At 39.9% G+C, this 14,094-nt stretch overlaps 1 protein-coding gene across 8 annotated transcripts in view; it reads right to left on the reverse strand.

Annotated features, from left to right (window-relative positions):
* The window catches only part of SLC36A4 (solute carrier family 36 member 4), a 121,061-nt gene that overhangs the window by 91,004 nt on the left and 15,963 nt on the right, over positions 1 to 14,094 (reverse strand). For 7 of the 8 annotated variants that reach the window (XM_030200173.1, XM_030200172.1, XM_030200170.1 and 4 more), the window contains exons 3-5: positions 9,500 to 9,629; positions 6,399 to 6,489; positions 119 to 207 (exon numbers count right to left, since the gene is read on the reverse strand). In XM_030200173.1, coding sequence (XP_030056033.1) covers positions 119 to 207; positions 6,399 to 6,489; positions 9,500 to 9,629 — 310 coding nt within the window. Of the gene's footprint in view, positions 1 to 118; positions 208 to 6,398; positions 6,490 to 9,499; positions 9,630 to 14,094 lie in introns of those variants that run through there. The other variant, XM_030200177.1, reaches the window with a different exon arrangement.

Below are 14,094 nucleotides of genomic sequence, written 5' to 3' on the forward strand. Positions count from 1 at the left end.
CGATGAAATATAATTCAAATATATCCAAAACAGCACGACATACACCTGACAAAGCCAAATAACTGATCTACAGATTAAGAATCTAATATGAATAAACATAACACGTCTTCATATTTACCTCTGGCAAAGAAAATGGCTGCAACGTACCAAGATATGCATACAGTGAATTGATATAATGCCTATTAACACAAGACTGATTGGTCCAAGCTGTATAAAAAGAAGATAGTAAGAGCAAGAATTAAAAAAAAAAACCAAAAACACAGCCAACAGGTAATAATATGATATTATGCAAAGTTCTAAAGATCTGGATGCTTTTCTGGTCATCCTCCAACTGCCATAAATATTACGCTTACTAAGAGAATGCCAATGAAAAAAAAAGTTTGAAGAGAATGCCAAGGAAAAAAAATAAATGTTAGGATTTTTAAGGTCCAGGTGAACATGAAGCCCCACCCTCATAAACTCATAAAACACAAATTAACCAGCTACAGATTACGTCTAATGTTTCAAGTAAGGCTTGCACCTTTATTATTAAACTTCATATATAATTTGTGTACCTATTGGTTGGGTTGTAAAGTGGAGTTACTTTCCTTTAATACTAGTTCTCTGTAAACAGCAGAATAACTCAGATACATAACCCTTCTTTTCATAAAAATCCTATAGCCTTTGGGATGCTCCACAGACAGATGTAGGTCACACATTCTCCATTGATAAGCAGCCAAACAACCGGGAGAAGTCACACTATGGTCCCACACAGATCAGGTAAACCCAAGGATTTTTCTAAGCAAGCACAGAGATTCCTGCACAACCTCTTCCTTGTAATTTACTTCAGTCTAATCCATAGTTTAAGGAGTCAACTCTCCAAGATGGATGGAATGTATTTTCTCCAAGCAGGATAAAATATACCATGCTAGTGAGGAATCCAAAAGCTGAGGGCTGCATTAGAGCTCAGTTGATTCTTGTTAGCACCCAATGGAAAATTCATGGATGAGTTGAAAGTTGCATAACTGCCTGACGAAGGGCTCCGTTTCTTCAAGACATCTTGTCTGTATAATAATGGACAATGAAAGCATGTGTGGAAGACCACATTACTACTTTGCAGATTCCTCTATGGGAACCAAAGTGCAAGTGCACCACTAATGATGCTATGGCTGTTACTTAATGTACTTTAGCTAGGATGGGTAATAATTAAATCCTACCAACCTGTAACAGAACATCTAATTTGCTAGCGTCCTTGTCACAACTACACTCCCTTGTTTGTTAGGATTGTGGCATATGAAGAGTTAGACCAGGGCTGTTCAAGTTTGTTTGTTTGGGGGGGGAGGAACCCCCCTCCCCAACAGTGAACCACATGATTAGGCATCCATATGTGTGTGGGCCGCAGGAGGTTGTTAACAGAGGTTCCAAACACTGCTCGTGCAGCTTTAATTCCTGTCCTATCCTGTTCTGCTAGAAGACGCCATACAAGATAGCAAAAGCACTGGACGGCACCAGAAACTCCAGAAACAGAACATGAGGTGGATGCAGCTTCTTGCTCCCATACAAAGCAGTGCTTTCTCATCTCATATGGTTCAATGCTGTGTATGAACTGTTCATGCCCTTGGTAGTATTTAATATGACTTGGAGGCCTGTAGATTATACCAGTGTGGAAGAAATATCATCTATTCTTTCCAAGACAATCCATAGCACTTCTTTTCCCCTTGCCTCCTGCATTTTAGCTGCTTTAATATTATTTTTCAAAGATGGCTACACCTCCTCCTTTTCTGTGATCTCTATTCCTTCCAAACTAATTATAATCAGGTATGGCGATATCTCATTCACAAGATTCACTGAACATCATCATCATAATGGCCACAATATCTAAGTCCATTTCCATCATGAGGGCTTCAAGATCTAGACTGTGAGCATTTATGCTCACAGTCATCCAACAATTTTTGGATAGCTTGCTTGTATTTTAACTTTGTTGCTGATGAGAGGTAATATGGTGTCTCATGTATTTTCTTTACGATAATGCTTTTGCTGGCAGCAAAATCAAGAACTCAATCTCCTCTATCACACACTTCCACTAGTTAATATCAACGAGAAGTGGCTCCTTTCTACTATGCAAAAAAGTAACAAAGTTATGGAAGTGAGCAATTCAACAGCAGATGTCCCTGTTGGCCATGTACCTTCCAAAAAATCACAAATATACTGTAAAGTCCCCAGTACAGAGTCTATCATCCATAAGTGGGATATCCCATCAATAGGTCTCTTTGCACAGAGGACACAAATCTCTCACTGTTCTGCTCCAGAAGAGCAAGAGAAACTGTAAAACAGCAATTATCATCAGTCTACATTAGGAGAAGGAGCTGCTCTATGATTTTCTGTGCATTTACACTCATTTCCAGAATCCTCCAGAAGACAAGATCACAACTGCTCTCTTCTGATTTTAACAGTCACATTCTGGTTGAGACAAATCTGATTTCTTTAGCTTTATCAGATGTTAACTGAAGCACTACCTTGTAGAATCTCCTTTAGTGGCTCAGGACTGGGGACATAGCCATCCCTCCAACAGCCAATCCCTTTTGCACTATTTTGGAAGTGAAATGAAAGCTGAAAGAAAAGTTACCACTATCTTGTCCATCTAATTTAGATTTGCTTTTCCTGCTAAAATATTCACAAATGCTTTGAGGGTACTTAGCATCTCTCTCATTTTCAGCAGATTGAGTTGACACGTTTTTTTGGGTGGCTGGCCAGACTCCTTGGGTGTATGCGTTAGATCCATTCATAAATATTATCTGCAGCTCCTCTGGTTGAAACAGAAGGTCTTTGGACATGTTGCCTCAAACTGCCCATCTCTGCAGGGAACAAAGATCCTAGTCATTCATGTTTACTCTGCAAGACAAGAGATGACAGATCTGTTCCTACTGGAATTTCAATGTTCAGAGCAAATGTTGCATGTAAAGTATGCAAAAGATGAGGTTCTCTTCCTGCTCTGAAAAGTTTCACCACAATGTCTATCCTCTGTTCCAACAGGAATCCACTTCCCACTTAGGTATCTACCAGGGCTCTCATATATTGAATCCTCTGCAATGTTTTTTAATTTGACTGAGCAATTTATCATGAATTCTGGTTCTTCTAGGAGATGGTTGGATCTTGAATAAATGAACTGTCTTTCTGAGGTAAACTGCCCTTCATCAGTCAGTCAAAACATGAAAGCACAAAGATCCTAATCTTCCAGACACACCTTCCCTATTCTTTCATTCCAGAGATGCCACCACTGCCAGTCACTTGGCAAAGATTCTGAGGGCTGATGACAGTCCAAATGGCAGTATATGATATTGATAATGGATGTTGTTCACTATAAAATCTAGGACATTTCCAAAGAAGTGGGTGTACGCATCCTTGAAGTGTACAGAGTTTAACTAGCCCCTTACCTCACAACATGAAAAACATCTACATGGTGTTCACCTTGAATCTCTCCTGGATGAGAAACTTGCTAAGATTTCTCAGATAAAATATTGGTCTCCACCATTCAGATTTATTTGGAATTAAGTAGTACCTGCAGTAAAGCCCTAGGTTGATTATGGATTACAAAACTGCTTTCTCTTGGAGCAAAGGATCCACTTTCTCTGTAGTGCCTGACTGAAGTTTAATATGGCTAGCCAAACGCAGCGATCTAGAGGCCTTCAAGCAAACTGAAATCAGTATCTTTGACCTATAAATCTTCAAGATCCCAATCTATCCTTTCTCGAGAACTGAAGCAGCGTTGTATCCTATCCCCTCCCTCTTCCACCATGATGGAAGTCAGCAGGAAAGACCTTAAAAATTTAGCAATAACTTAGGAAGAGTTGTGGCCACAAAAACAGGAGGTGCTGTAATAGCTGCTTCTGCTTATCCCACTGACACAATCTGAATGGTCTCCTTGGAAAGAAGGTCTATTCTGTAAATAAAGAGACTCGTCCTATGTGCAGATTCTTGACAGAGACCAACAAAGGCATCTTTAAGACACAGCAGTGGTCCTTAATTAGACACTTACTATCAAAAAGGTTCTCCCCAGCACAGGGTACATTGGCTAGCTGTCTTGCTCCAATGGTGATCAAAAGGTTTCCAGCTGAGATCTTGACGGATTGGATGAAATGCTTCTTGCATTCTTCTGCCTTGGCTAGCAAAAAGGCTCTCTTAAATTTATCCATAGAGTTATATGGATAGCAGCTGAATATCCCCACCTTTCCATATAGGGGTGGCAGTCCCCTCTGTGTACATATATTCAGCAACACCACTTCTGTGGATAGTATCACTGAATATACACAAAATTTTTAAAATGTCACAGCCGGTGTTTTTATAAAACACTAACTGTGGCATCTGAACACTGACCCATAGATGTGGAGGCACATATTAAAACATATCTTGGCAGACAGTGGTACTAGGCCAGAGGTCCACAAGTTGTCCTCAAAGGCCACAAACAGGCGGGGTTTTCACAATATCCCTAATACATATGCATCTAACTTTCAATCACGTGACTGCTAAACATGTAAATATAATGAATTACTCACTTTATTGATATACTTTACATACTCTTCAATATAACAAATATACTAATGTTTTTGTATCTTCATTCACCTTCTTTCAACACTCTTTCATTCTGACTCTCATACATCCTGCTTAATACATTTCAATTCAGTAAGTGCCAGGGTAAGAACATGATACTTGAATATTCTAGAATAGAGACCACTAATGAACACTTTGTTTATGGATATGAATAACAGTTAAGTTTAAGACACAAGCTCTCTGGTGATATTCACATTTACCAGTATCCAAAATTTCTAGAGCCCAGTCCGTGTCCTAGATGTTGAATCCATATGACAATGTGCAAAACAGTTCTTCAGACAAAAGTTCTTAAAAAAAAATATTCTTCAAAAAGGTTCTTCAAAAATCACCCAGCGGCGGTCTGTTACAGCCCGCGGATAGGCTGTTACAATATCTGATGGCAAGTACCACTGTCCTTCCTTGGGTAACTATCATTCTTTTCAATCTGTGCCATTTTTTCCCAGGACACCTGTGAGGTCGATCCTGTGCAAGCAGCCAATGGAGGGATAAAAGTTAAACCCCTGAAGAAGAATCCATATGACAATGTGCAAAACAGTTCTTCAGACAAAAGTTCTTAAAAAAAAATATTCTTCAAAAAGGTTCTTCAAAAATCACCCAGCGGCGGTCTGTTACAGCCCGCGGATAGGCTGTTACAATATCTGATGGCAAGTACCACTGTCCTTCCTTGGGTAACTATCATTCTTTTCAATCTGTGCCATTTTTTCCCAGGACACCTGTGAGGTCGATCCTGTGCAAGCAGCCAATGGAGGGATAAAAGTTAAACCCCTGAAGAAGAATCCATATGACAATGTGCAAAACAGTTCTTCAGACAAAAGTTCTTCAAATATCGCCCAGCAGCGGTCTGTTACAGCCCGCGGATAGGCTGTTACAATATCTGATGGCAAGTATCACTGTCCTTCCTTGGGTAACTATCATTCTTTTCAATCTGCGTCATTTTTCCCAGGACACCTGTGAGGTCGATCCTGTGCAAGCAGCCGATGGAGGGATAAAAGTTAAACCCCTGAAGAAGCCAATAGGAGAAACGCTTTGCAAGCGTTGGGTTTGATGGACTTTAATACATAAGTGCTGGCTATGGCTTTTGGTCTACCATTTAAAAACAATAGTGGAGACCAACAGATTGAAAAGTATTATAGTTACCAGAGAGCTTGTGTCTTAAACTTAACTATTATTCATATCCATAAACAAAGTGTTCATTAGTGGTCTCTATTCTAGAATATTCAAGTATCATGTTCTTATCCTGCCACTTACTGAATTGAAATGTATTAAGCAGGATGTATGAGAGTCGGAATGAAAGAGTGTTGAAAGAAGGTGAATGAAGATACAAAAACATCAGTATATTTATTATATTGAAGAGTATGTAAAGTATATCAATAAAGTGAATAATTCATTATATTTAAATGTTTAGCAGTCACGTGATTGAAAGTTAGATATTGAATTGTGTCTGGATTGGAAAAACGGAGATCTCGAGGCAGTTAATATATATAATACATACGCATGAGAGCTCTGCACCTCTCTCATGCAAATTTATTAGGGGTATCATGAAACCCTAAGGGCTGCAGACAGGTCAAGGACTGAATTTGGGAACCCCAGCACTAAACTAGTACCTCCTCCTTCATAAAATGTGCATTTTTATAGCAAAAACCTGTACAGATCAATAGCTTCTCTAATTAACCTATGTCAACAATACAGTTTTCACTTTGTAGTTGTTCTGTCAGTCACACATACTTTTTTATTTTGTACTTTCCAACCTCACCTAGGTATTTTGTACAATACCTATTATAGTAAGAGGATCATGAATAATAAAGTCTTACCACGATTCCTGCATTTTTCATTGCAAGTGGAAGTCCTAGTAGCCCAGTTCCAATGTTTCCCTTAAGTAGATGAATAAGTGTTTGTGCAAACCTAAAAAATTTGAAGTAGGAGTATAAATAGTCATGTCTTTAAAATATAAGCCATTAAGTGGCAGTACATCTATGTCAAAAGGATCATTTTCAAAGATAAAAGTAAACCCTGTACATGCCGAATACTATCCCTATGACTATAGGAGTCATCTTTTCAAACTTAATACAAATTCTCTATCTCCACAATAAAAATTAATAAACAAATAAAATTACCATATTTTTCGGACTATAAGACGCACTTTTTTCCCCAAAAATTTGGGAGGAAAATGGGGGGTGCGTCTTATAGTCCGAAGGTAGACTTCTCCCTACTCACGTGATCTTCCCTGGTGGTCTAGTGATGTCGGTGCAGGAAAGAGCCTCCTCTTTCCTGCCCAGCGCGCTGCTCTCCATCCTCCTGTATGCAGCCTGATGGTCTCGGCGAGATTCAAAATGGCCGCCGAGACTTCAATTCTCGGCGGCCATTTTGAATCTCGCCGAGACTGTCAGGCTGCATACAGGAGGATGGAGAGCAGCGCGCTGGGCAAGAAAGAGGAGGCTCTTTCCTGCCCCGACGTCACTAGACCACCAGGGAAGATCGCGTGACGTGAGAAGTGGTGACAGGGCCGGGGGGAGGGCGATCTTGAACTCGGACAAGACGCACCGGAGCACCTAGGTTTTAGAGGAGGGAAAAAGGAAAAAAAGAATTTTTTCCTATTTCCCTCCTCTAAAACCTAGGTGCGTCTTATGGTCCGGTGCGTCTTATAGTCCGAAAAATACGGTACTCAGAAAATAAAAAGATAGTGGGATTCCTAAATTTTAACTTTAATTCTGGGATACATCTCCCGACATATTTTCCTTGTAGAATCTAATACAGTGGTATATTCTCCCCAAGGATCATTAAGATTAGAGCAGGATATATTGATAACAGTTGCATCAATGAAAAAAATGTAGATTAGCAATTACCAGAAACCAAATGGAATAACATAGTAATAGCACCACTGCTGTGGAAAGCATTACTACATGAACTTAAATGGAAGCAAGATCTTTTCCACAAACAGTAGAAGGTACTCCTTTTGGGAAGGTATTTTTGCATAATAATGCAATGCTAATATATTTTAGAACCATTTTGTGGTATAGGTAGATTATAATTGATGTATTTGAGTTTTCCTGTATATGTGGTGACTGCGTTCATTTTCTTTGCTAACCATAATTGCTTTTGTGGAAATAGTCTAATAAGTATGTGTATTTAAGAAATGTTTTTAAAAAGCTTCTAATTTTGTCAGAAATCTGATTTCTAGGCAGTGGTTAAGGGACCAATTTATTTATTTATTTGTAACCCGCGCTTTCCCACACATGGCAGGCTCAATGCGGCTTACATAGTAACAATATAAAGAATTACAAAGTCGTAAGAAGAATATAGTTTGTTGTAAACGCAAAATTGATGGGGTTAACGGATAAGTGACTTGAACATAGGAGGGATTGGGTGCAGAAGGAAATGGCCAATGTTTAAAAGAATGAAGAAGTGTCCTTTGAAAACTGCCCTTCCAGGGGGAAAATATCCACATTATTAAAAGCACTGGGGTCTTTTACTAAGGTGCAATAGAGTTTTTAGCTTGTGCTAAAAACCACCTGGCGCTAAATGCTGAGACGCCTCAGTGTTTGGCATCAGCTGATTTTTAGCGCAAGCTAAAAACTCTAGTTTGCCTTAGTAAAAGATCCCCCATAGATTATTGCTGAAGATTGGAGGGTGGCCAATGTAACACCAATTTTTAAAAAGGGTTCCAGGGGTAATCCGAGAAATTACAGAATAGTAATCCATCAGTGCTGAGTTAAATAGTGGAAACTATTATAAAGAATAAAATTATGGAACACATAAATAAACATGGTTTAATGGGACAGAGTCAGCATGTTTTCAGCCAAGGAAAATCTTATTTCACTAATTTGATTCATTTCTTTGAAGACATGAATAAACATGTGGATAAAGGTGAGCTGGTTGATGTAGGATATCTAGATTTTCAGAAAGCTTTTGACAAAGTTCCTCATGAGAGACTCCTGAGAAAATTAAAGAGTCATGGGACAGGAGGCAATCTTCTGTTGTGGATTAGGAATTGGTTATTGGACAGAAAGCAGAGGGTAGGGTTAAATGGCCATTTCTCTGAATGGAGGAGGTGAATAGTGGAATGCCACAGGGATCTGTACTGGAACCAGTGCTTTTTAACACATGTATAAATGATCTGGAAATCAGAACAGCAAGTGAGGCGATTAAATTTGCAGTTGACACAAAACTATTCAAGGTTGTTAAAACAGATCTGGACTGTGAAAAATTGCAGGATGGCCTTAGAAAATTGGAAGACTGGGCATCCAAATGGCAGATGAAATTTAATATGGACAAACGGCAAGTTAGCGTATCTGGATTTTAAAAAGGTTTGGGCAAGTTCCTGGAAGAAAAGTCCATGGTCTGCTATTGAAATAGCACTGTTTGGCCTGAGATTGGAAGCATGGGATGTTGCTACTATTTGGGTTTCTGCCAGGTACTTGTGACCTGGATTGGCCACTGATGGAAACAGGATACTGGACTAGATGGGCCATTAGTCTGACCTGGTATGGCTATTCTTATGTTCTTATGAGTTTCAAATTAATTATTACACTAAGTTTTGTGTACTTTGTTACATATTGTTCATATTTTGACTGTTACTAATATGATCAGCTCTCTGGTTAATAAAGAGAGTTTAAAAACAAACAAACCACAAGGAAAAGAGGTGGCACTGGAAACAGGAGCAAGGCCAGGACAAGCAGCAATCCCCAAAACCAGAGATCAGAAATCCCTGCAACACTCACCAAAAAGTTATTTTAAAAAGAAAACTCCAAAGAACAATTACCTTTTAAATCTGGCCTGTTGGCTCCCACTCCCATAGGTACCAAGCAAACTCCCTGTGGGGTCTACATGTTAACTAAATGGCCAAAAACACTTCTACAAAAACATGGTTTTAATGCCTTTGGAATCTTGTAATTAAAAAATTGACAGAACATACGTAATGCCCTCTTGATCCCCAAGCCGATAATGTTTCTGAACTGGTGTTAATTCAAACTCCTGTTCTTCCTCCGAGACACCATCAGAAGGCTGCTGCTCTTCTTCAATAAGAGGCTTCCTCATTTCCGAATCTAGAGAACATAAGAACAGACAATGTTAAAAGCGCTATATAAAGAAGGTTCAGATCTCTCTCCTAACTAAGATCTAACACAGGACCAGCCTGACCAGTAAGTGGACTAGGCGTCCAGCTCGGGCCAGCGCAATTTTGGGGACCACATTGAGGCTGCTGTTAGAAGCCCCAATGTGACGGGTTGTAAAGGATTTTTTTTTTTTTTTTTTTTTTTCCAAATTTTTTTTTTTTTATTTATCTTTTTATTAGAGTTAACAATTTTCAAAGCATACATTAACGCATATTGACAATATATGCCATACATTTTGCAGTACCAACAAGAAAAAACAAAAACAAAAAGCCCCCCTAAACTCCCCCCTCCCACCCCTCTCAGGAACACATCATCGAAAGGTTACACTTAGTTTTGCCACAAGAGTCACCAAATATACTCCTCATCCTGTAAGCCCTCGCCACTCTACATAAGTGGACCAGGTTTTAAGAAATCTCATCATTTCTCCTCTTCGCATGGCAGTCAATTTATCCATCATACAGCAATAGTCCACCTTGGTAAGTACTTGGTCCACAGTGGGCAGTGTTTGTTGTTTCCAATACTTTGCAATTAAAGTCCTGGCTGCTGTAACAATGTATCTTAAAAGTGCTGAGCAGGAGCCTTTACTCTCTTTTGCAACTAAATTTAACAAACATATGTCAGCATCAAACTTTATTACCAGTCCCATCCCGCTCTGCAGTCTGGACTGTAAGTCCTGCCAGAACTGCTGTATCATTGGGCATTCCCACCAGATATGCCAAAATGTACCTTCTGCCCCGCACCTACGCCAGCAGAGTGCCGATCCATTTTTAAAAATACGGAAAAGTCGGCTCGGGGTCATATACCATTGATACAACATCTTATACCCATTTTCCAGTAAAGGAGTAGCTACTGAAAATGCCAGTAAACGTTTAAATATTCCTTTCCAGACCAGTGGATCATATGTGACACCCAGTGTCGTCTCCCATTTCTTAATGTATTTGCCCAGTGGTTGGGTCTTATGCAACATAGCTCTGTAAATGCGGGATATCCCCCCTTTGCCTTCCCCTGATCTCATGGCTAACTCAAGCTCTGTGTCTGCAAGGGCTAAGTCCTCTCTCGCTTTTCTCTGTATAAAGTCTCTAATCTGCATGTACGAGAAGTAGTCTTTGTCCCCTAACCCAAATTCCTCCTGAAGTGTGTGAAATGAATGGCACTTCCCATCTTCCCATATTTGGCCCAGCAAGCGCAGCGATGCTGCAGACCAATGTCTATATACCCCATCTGTCCGACCTGGAGTGAAGTCGGTTGCAAAAATGATAGGGGTCATCACATGATATTTACGCCCAGGGAACCATGCCGCTCTACATCTAACCCATTCCCCCAGGATCACCCCCATCGGACCCCGTATTCCGGAGATAAGGTCTCGAATGAGCGGCAAGGGGAGCCACGCTACTGCCCATATTGGCACCCCTTTTAAGCCCCATTGCGCATCGTAGGTCCACAACTTATTCGGGCCTCTCTGTACCGTGGACAGCATCTGAAATAGGGCGGCTCTATAATATAGGCTAAAGTTAGGCACTCCCATACCCCCATCTTTCTGTAGTTGAAAGAGAACACTACGGGCCACTCGAGGTGGTCTTCTACGCCAAATAAAGGCGAACATTTTCTTATGAAGAGTGTGAAAAAATGTGTATGGTATATGAACTGTCACTGCCATAAACAGATACAGGAGTTTGGGGAGCAGTGTCATCTTAACCGCTGCTATTCTACCCATCCATGACATGTGTAGCCCTCCCCATCTGTCCAGTTCTTGCAAGAGTTCGCGTAGTTTAGGTAAAAAGTTCTCCCGAAATAGGTTCCCAGTGTCTGGCGTTAAATTAACCCCCAGATATCTAATATACTGAGGTGACCAGAGGAGATGGAAGGAGGTTTGTAGCTGCTGGGTTGTAAAGGATTTTAAAGATTGCTTTTCAACTCTATCTGAGTGGCCGACAGTGCACTCTCTCATTAAAGAGATAATTCTGTTTGTGTGAAAATGATTTGGAGACTCCTGGCAGATGACATTTAATGTGAGCAAGTGCAAAGTGAAGCATGTGGGAAAGAGGAACCCGAATTATAGCTACGTCATGCATGGTTCCACGTTAGGAGTCATGGACCAAGAAAGGGATCTAGGTGTCGTCGTTGATGATACGTTGAAACCTTCTGCTCAGTGTGCTGCTGCGGCTAAGAAAGCAAATAGAATGTTAGGTATTATTAGGAAAGGAATGGAAAACAAAAATGAGGATGTTATAATGCCTTTGTATCGCTCCATGGTGCGACCGCACCTCGAATATTGTGTTCAATTCTGGTCGCCGTATCTCAAAAAAGATATAGAGGAATTAGAAAAGGTGCAGAGAAGGGCGACAAAAATGATAAAGGGGATGGGACGACTTTCCTATGAGGAAAGGCTAAAGCGGCTAGGGCTCTTCAGCTTGGAGAAAAGGTGGCTGAGGGGAGATATGATAGAGGTCTATAAAATAATGAGTGGAGTTGAACGGGTACATGTGAAGCGTCTGTTTACGCTTTCCAAAAATACTAGGACTAGGGGGCATGCGATGAAGGTACAATGTAATAAATTTAAAACGAATCGGAGAAAAGTTTTCTTCACTCAATGTGTAATTAAACTCTGGAATTCGTTGCCAGAGAATGTGGTAAAGGCGATTAGCTTAGCGGAGTTTTAAAAAGGTTTGGATGGCTTCCTAAAGGAAATTCTCACTTCAGGCAAAGGCAGCTCCTTGTGACTCTGGGCAAGTCACTTAACCCTCCATTGCCCCAAGTAAGCTGCACTGAGCCTGCCATGAGTGGGAAAGCGCGGGGTACAAATGTAACAAAAAAAAAAAGTCCATAGACCATTATTAAATGGACTTGGGGAAAATCCACTATTTCTGGGATAAGCAGTATAAATTATTTTGTACTTTTTTGGGATCTTGCCAGGTATTTGTGACCTGGATTGGCCACTGTTGGAAACAGGATGCTGGGCTTGATGGACCTTTGGTCTTTCCCAGTATGGCAATACTTATGTATTTATGTAATGTGGAAGAAGATAAGACACGGCTCTAATTAATTTGGTATGCGAAGGGGGAGGTAGAGCATATTTCGAGTTTAGGCTGACCACCTGGAGAGAGAAACATGTGACCACATTCCCACATTCAAGCATATTTTGTATTGCTTGTTTACCAAAACAGAGAAATTCTCAAGCATTCTGTAATTTTCCTTAACTCTGAACATGAGTTCTAAGCCTAATAAAAAGGGGAATTTTTGCCAGTGAAATGGGGAGCTCGTCTGTGAGTAAACGTACGTACTGCGCAGAGAACTATGTTTCCTGGTCGAGACTCCTGGCTATCGCTGTGAATCTGCACATAATCAAGGTGCCACAATGGCTGCAATAAACAAGTTGACAGTGGTCTTGGTACCACCCCAGAGGTGTTAGGAAGGAAAACTGCTTACATCTCATGGGGGGAGGATAGGAAGGAGAGATGCTAGATATACTGTTGTGGGAGACAGGTAAGGACATATTGGGAAGGGGGAGGTAAGGAAGGGGAGGTACTGGACAATGGAAGAGTAGGGAAAGAAAGGGGAGATGCTTGACATGGGGGGTGCACAGCTGAAGGTTCACCTAGGGAGCAAGATATCCTTGGGCTAGCTCTGCATCTACAGCACAAGTATGACATCCCCAGCACATATGGTAGCTATGCAGGAGAATGATAAGCTACTTGAAAACCAATCTTCATTGATAAGCATACATCTGATAATTAACTATAGAGCAAGATAAATAAAAAGTAACAGCTTCTTAATCCTACAATAGCTTCCCCCTATATATATTTTTAAAACAAGCAAAAACATCTATAATTGCACATAAAGCACTATTTTCAAGAATCCTGAATTAGAAATGAAAAATATTTTGTAATTTCATTTTTTGCTTTGCTATTCATGCTACTCCATGGAAATTAACATTTTACAATATCACAAATCTATTATGCATTCTTTAAATACTTCCCACATAGTTTAACAGTTTCGCAAATTAACTTTCTGATTAATACCTATATCCATTTGCGAAAACTTTTGAAAACCTTCTTCTTTACAAGCTATGTAGAACAGAACTTAGCATAAGAAATAAGGTCAGAAAAAAAAAGGGGGTAGCTTAACTGTATATTAGATCTTTAATTTGTATTGATTTTATTGTGCAGTTTGTTCTGATTTGCTGTGCTTTCCTGTCATGAATGGAGTTCCTATGTTTGTTTGTATACATTAGTTGTTTTTATACATATGTAAACCGTTCTGTTTTGCAGTTGCAATAAGATACGGTATATAAATTAACATAAATAAATAAAAATAAAACTCAGATGATATAAATAGGATGACAACTGTGAAGACTGCAATATTTTATCTATTTATTTATTTAGATTTACTCACACCT

This window comes from Microcaecilia unicolor, chromosome 4, assembly GCF_901765095.1.
Source record: "Microcaecilia unicolor chromosome 4, aMicUni1.1, whole genome shotgun sequence".
In the NCBI taxonomy this organism is placed as follows: Eukaryota; Metazoa; Chordata; class Amphibia; order Gymnophiona; family Siphonopidae; genus Microcaecilia; species Microcaecilia unicolor.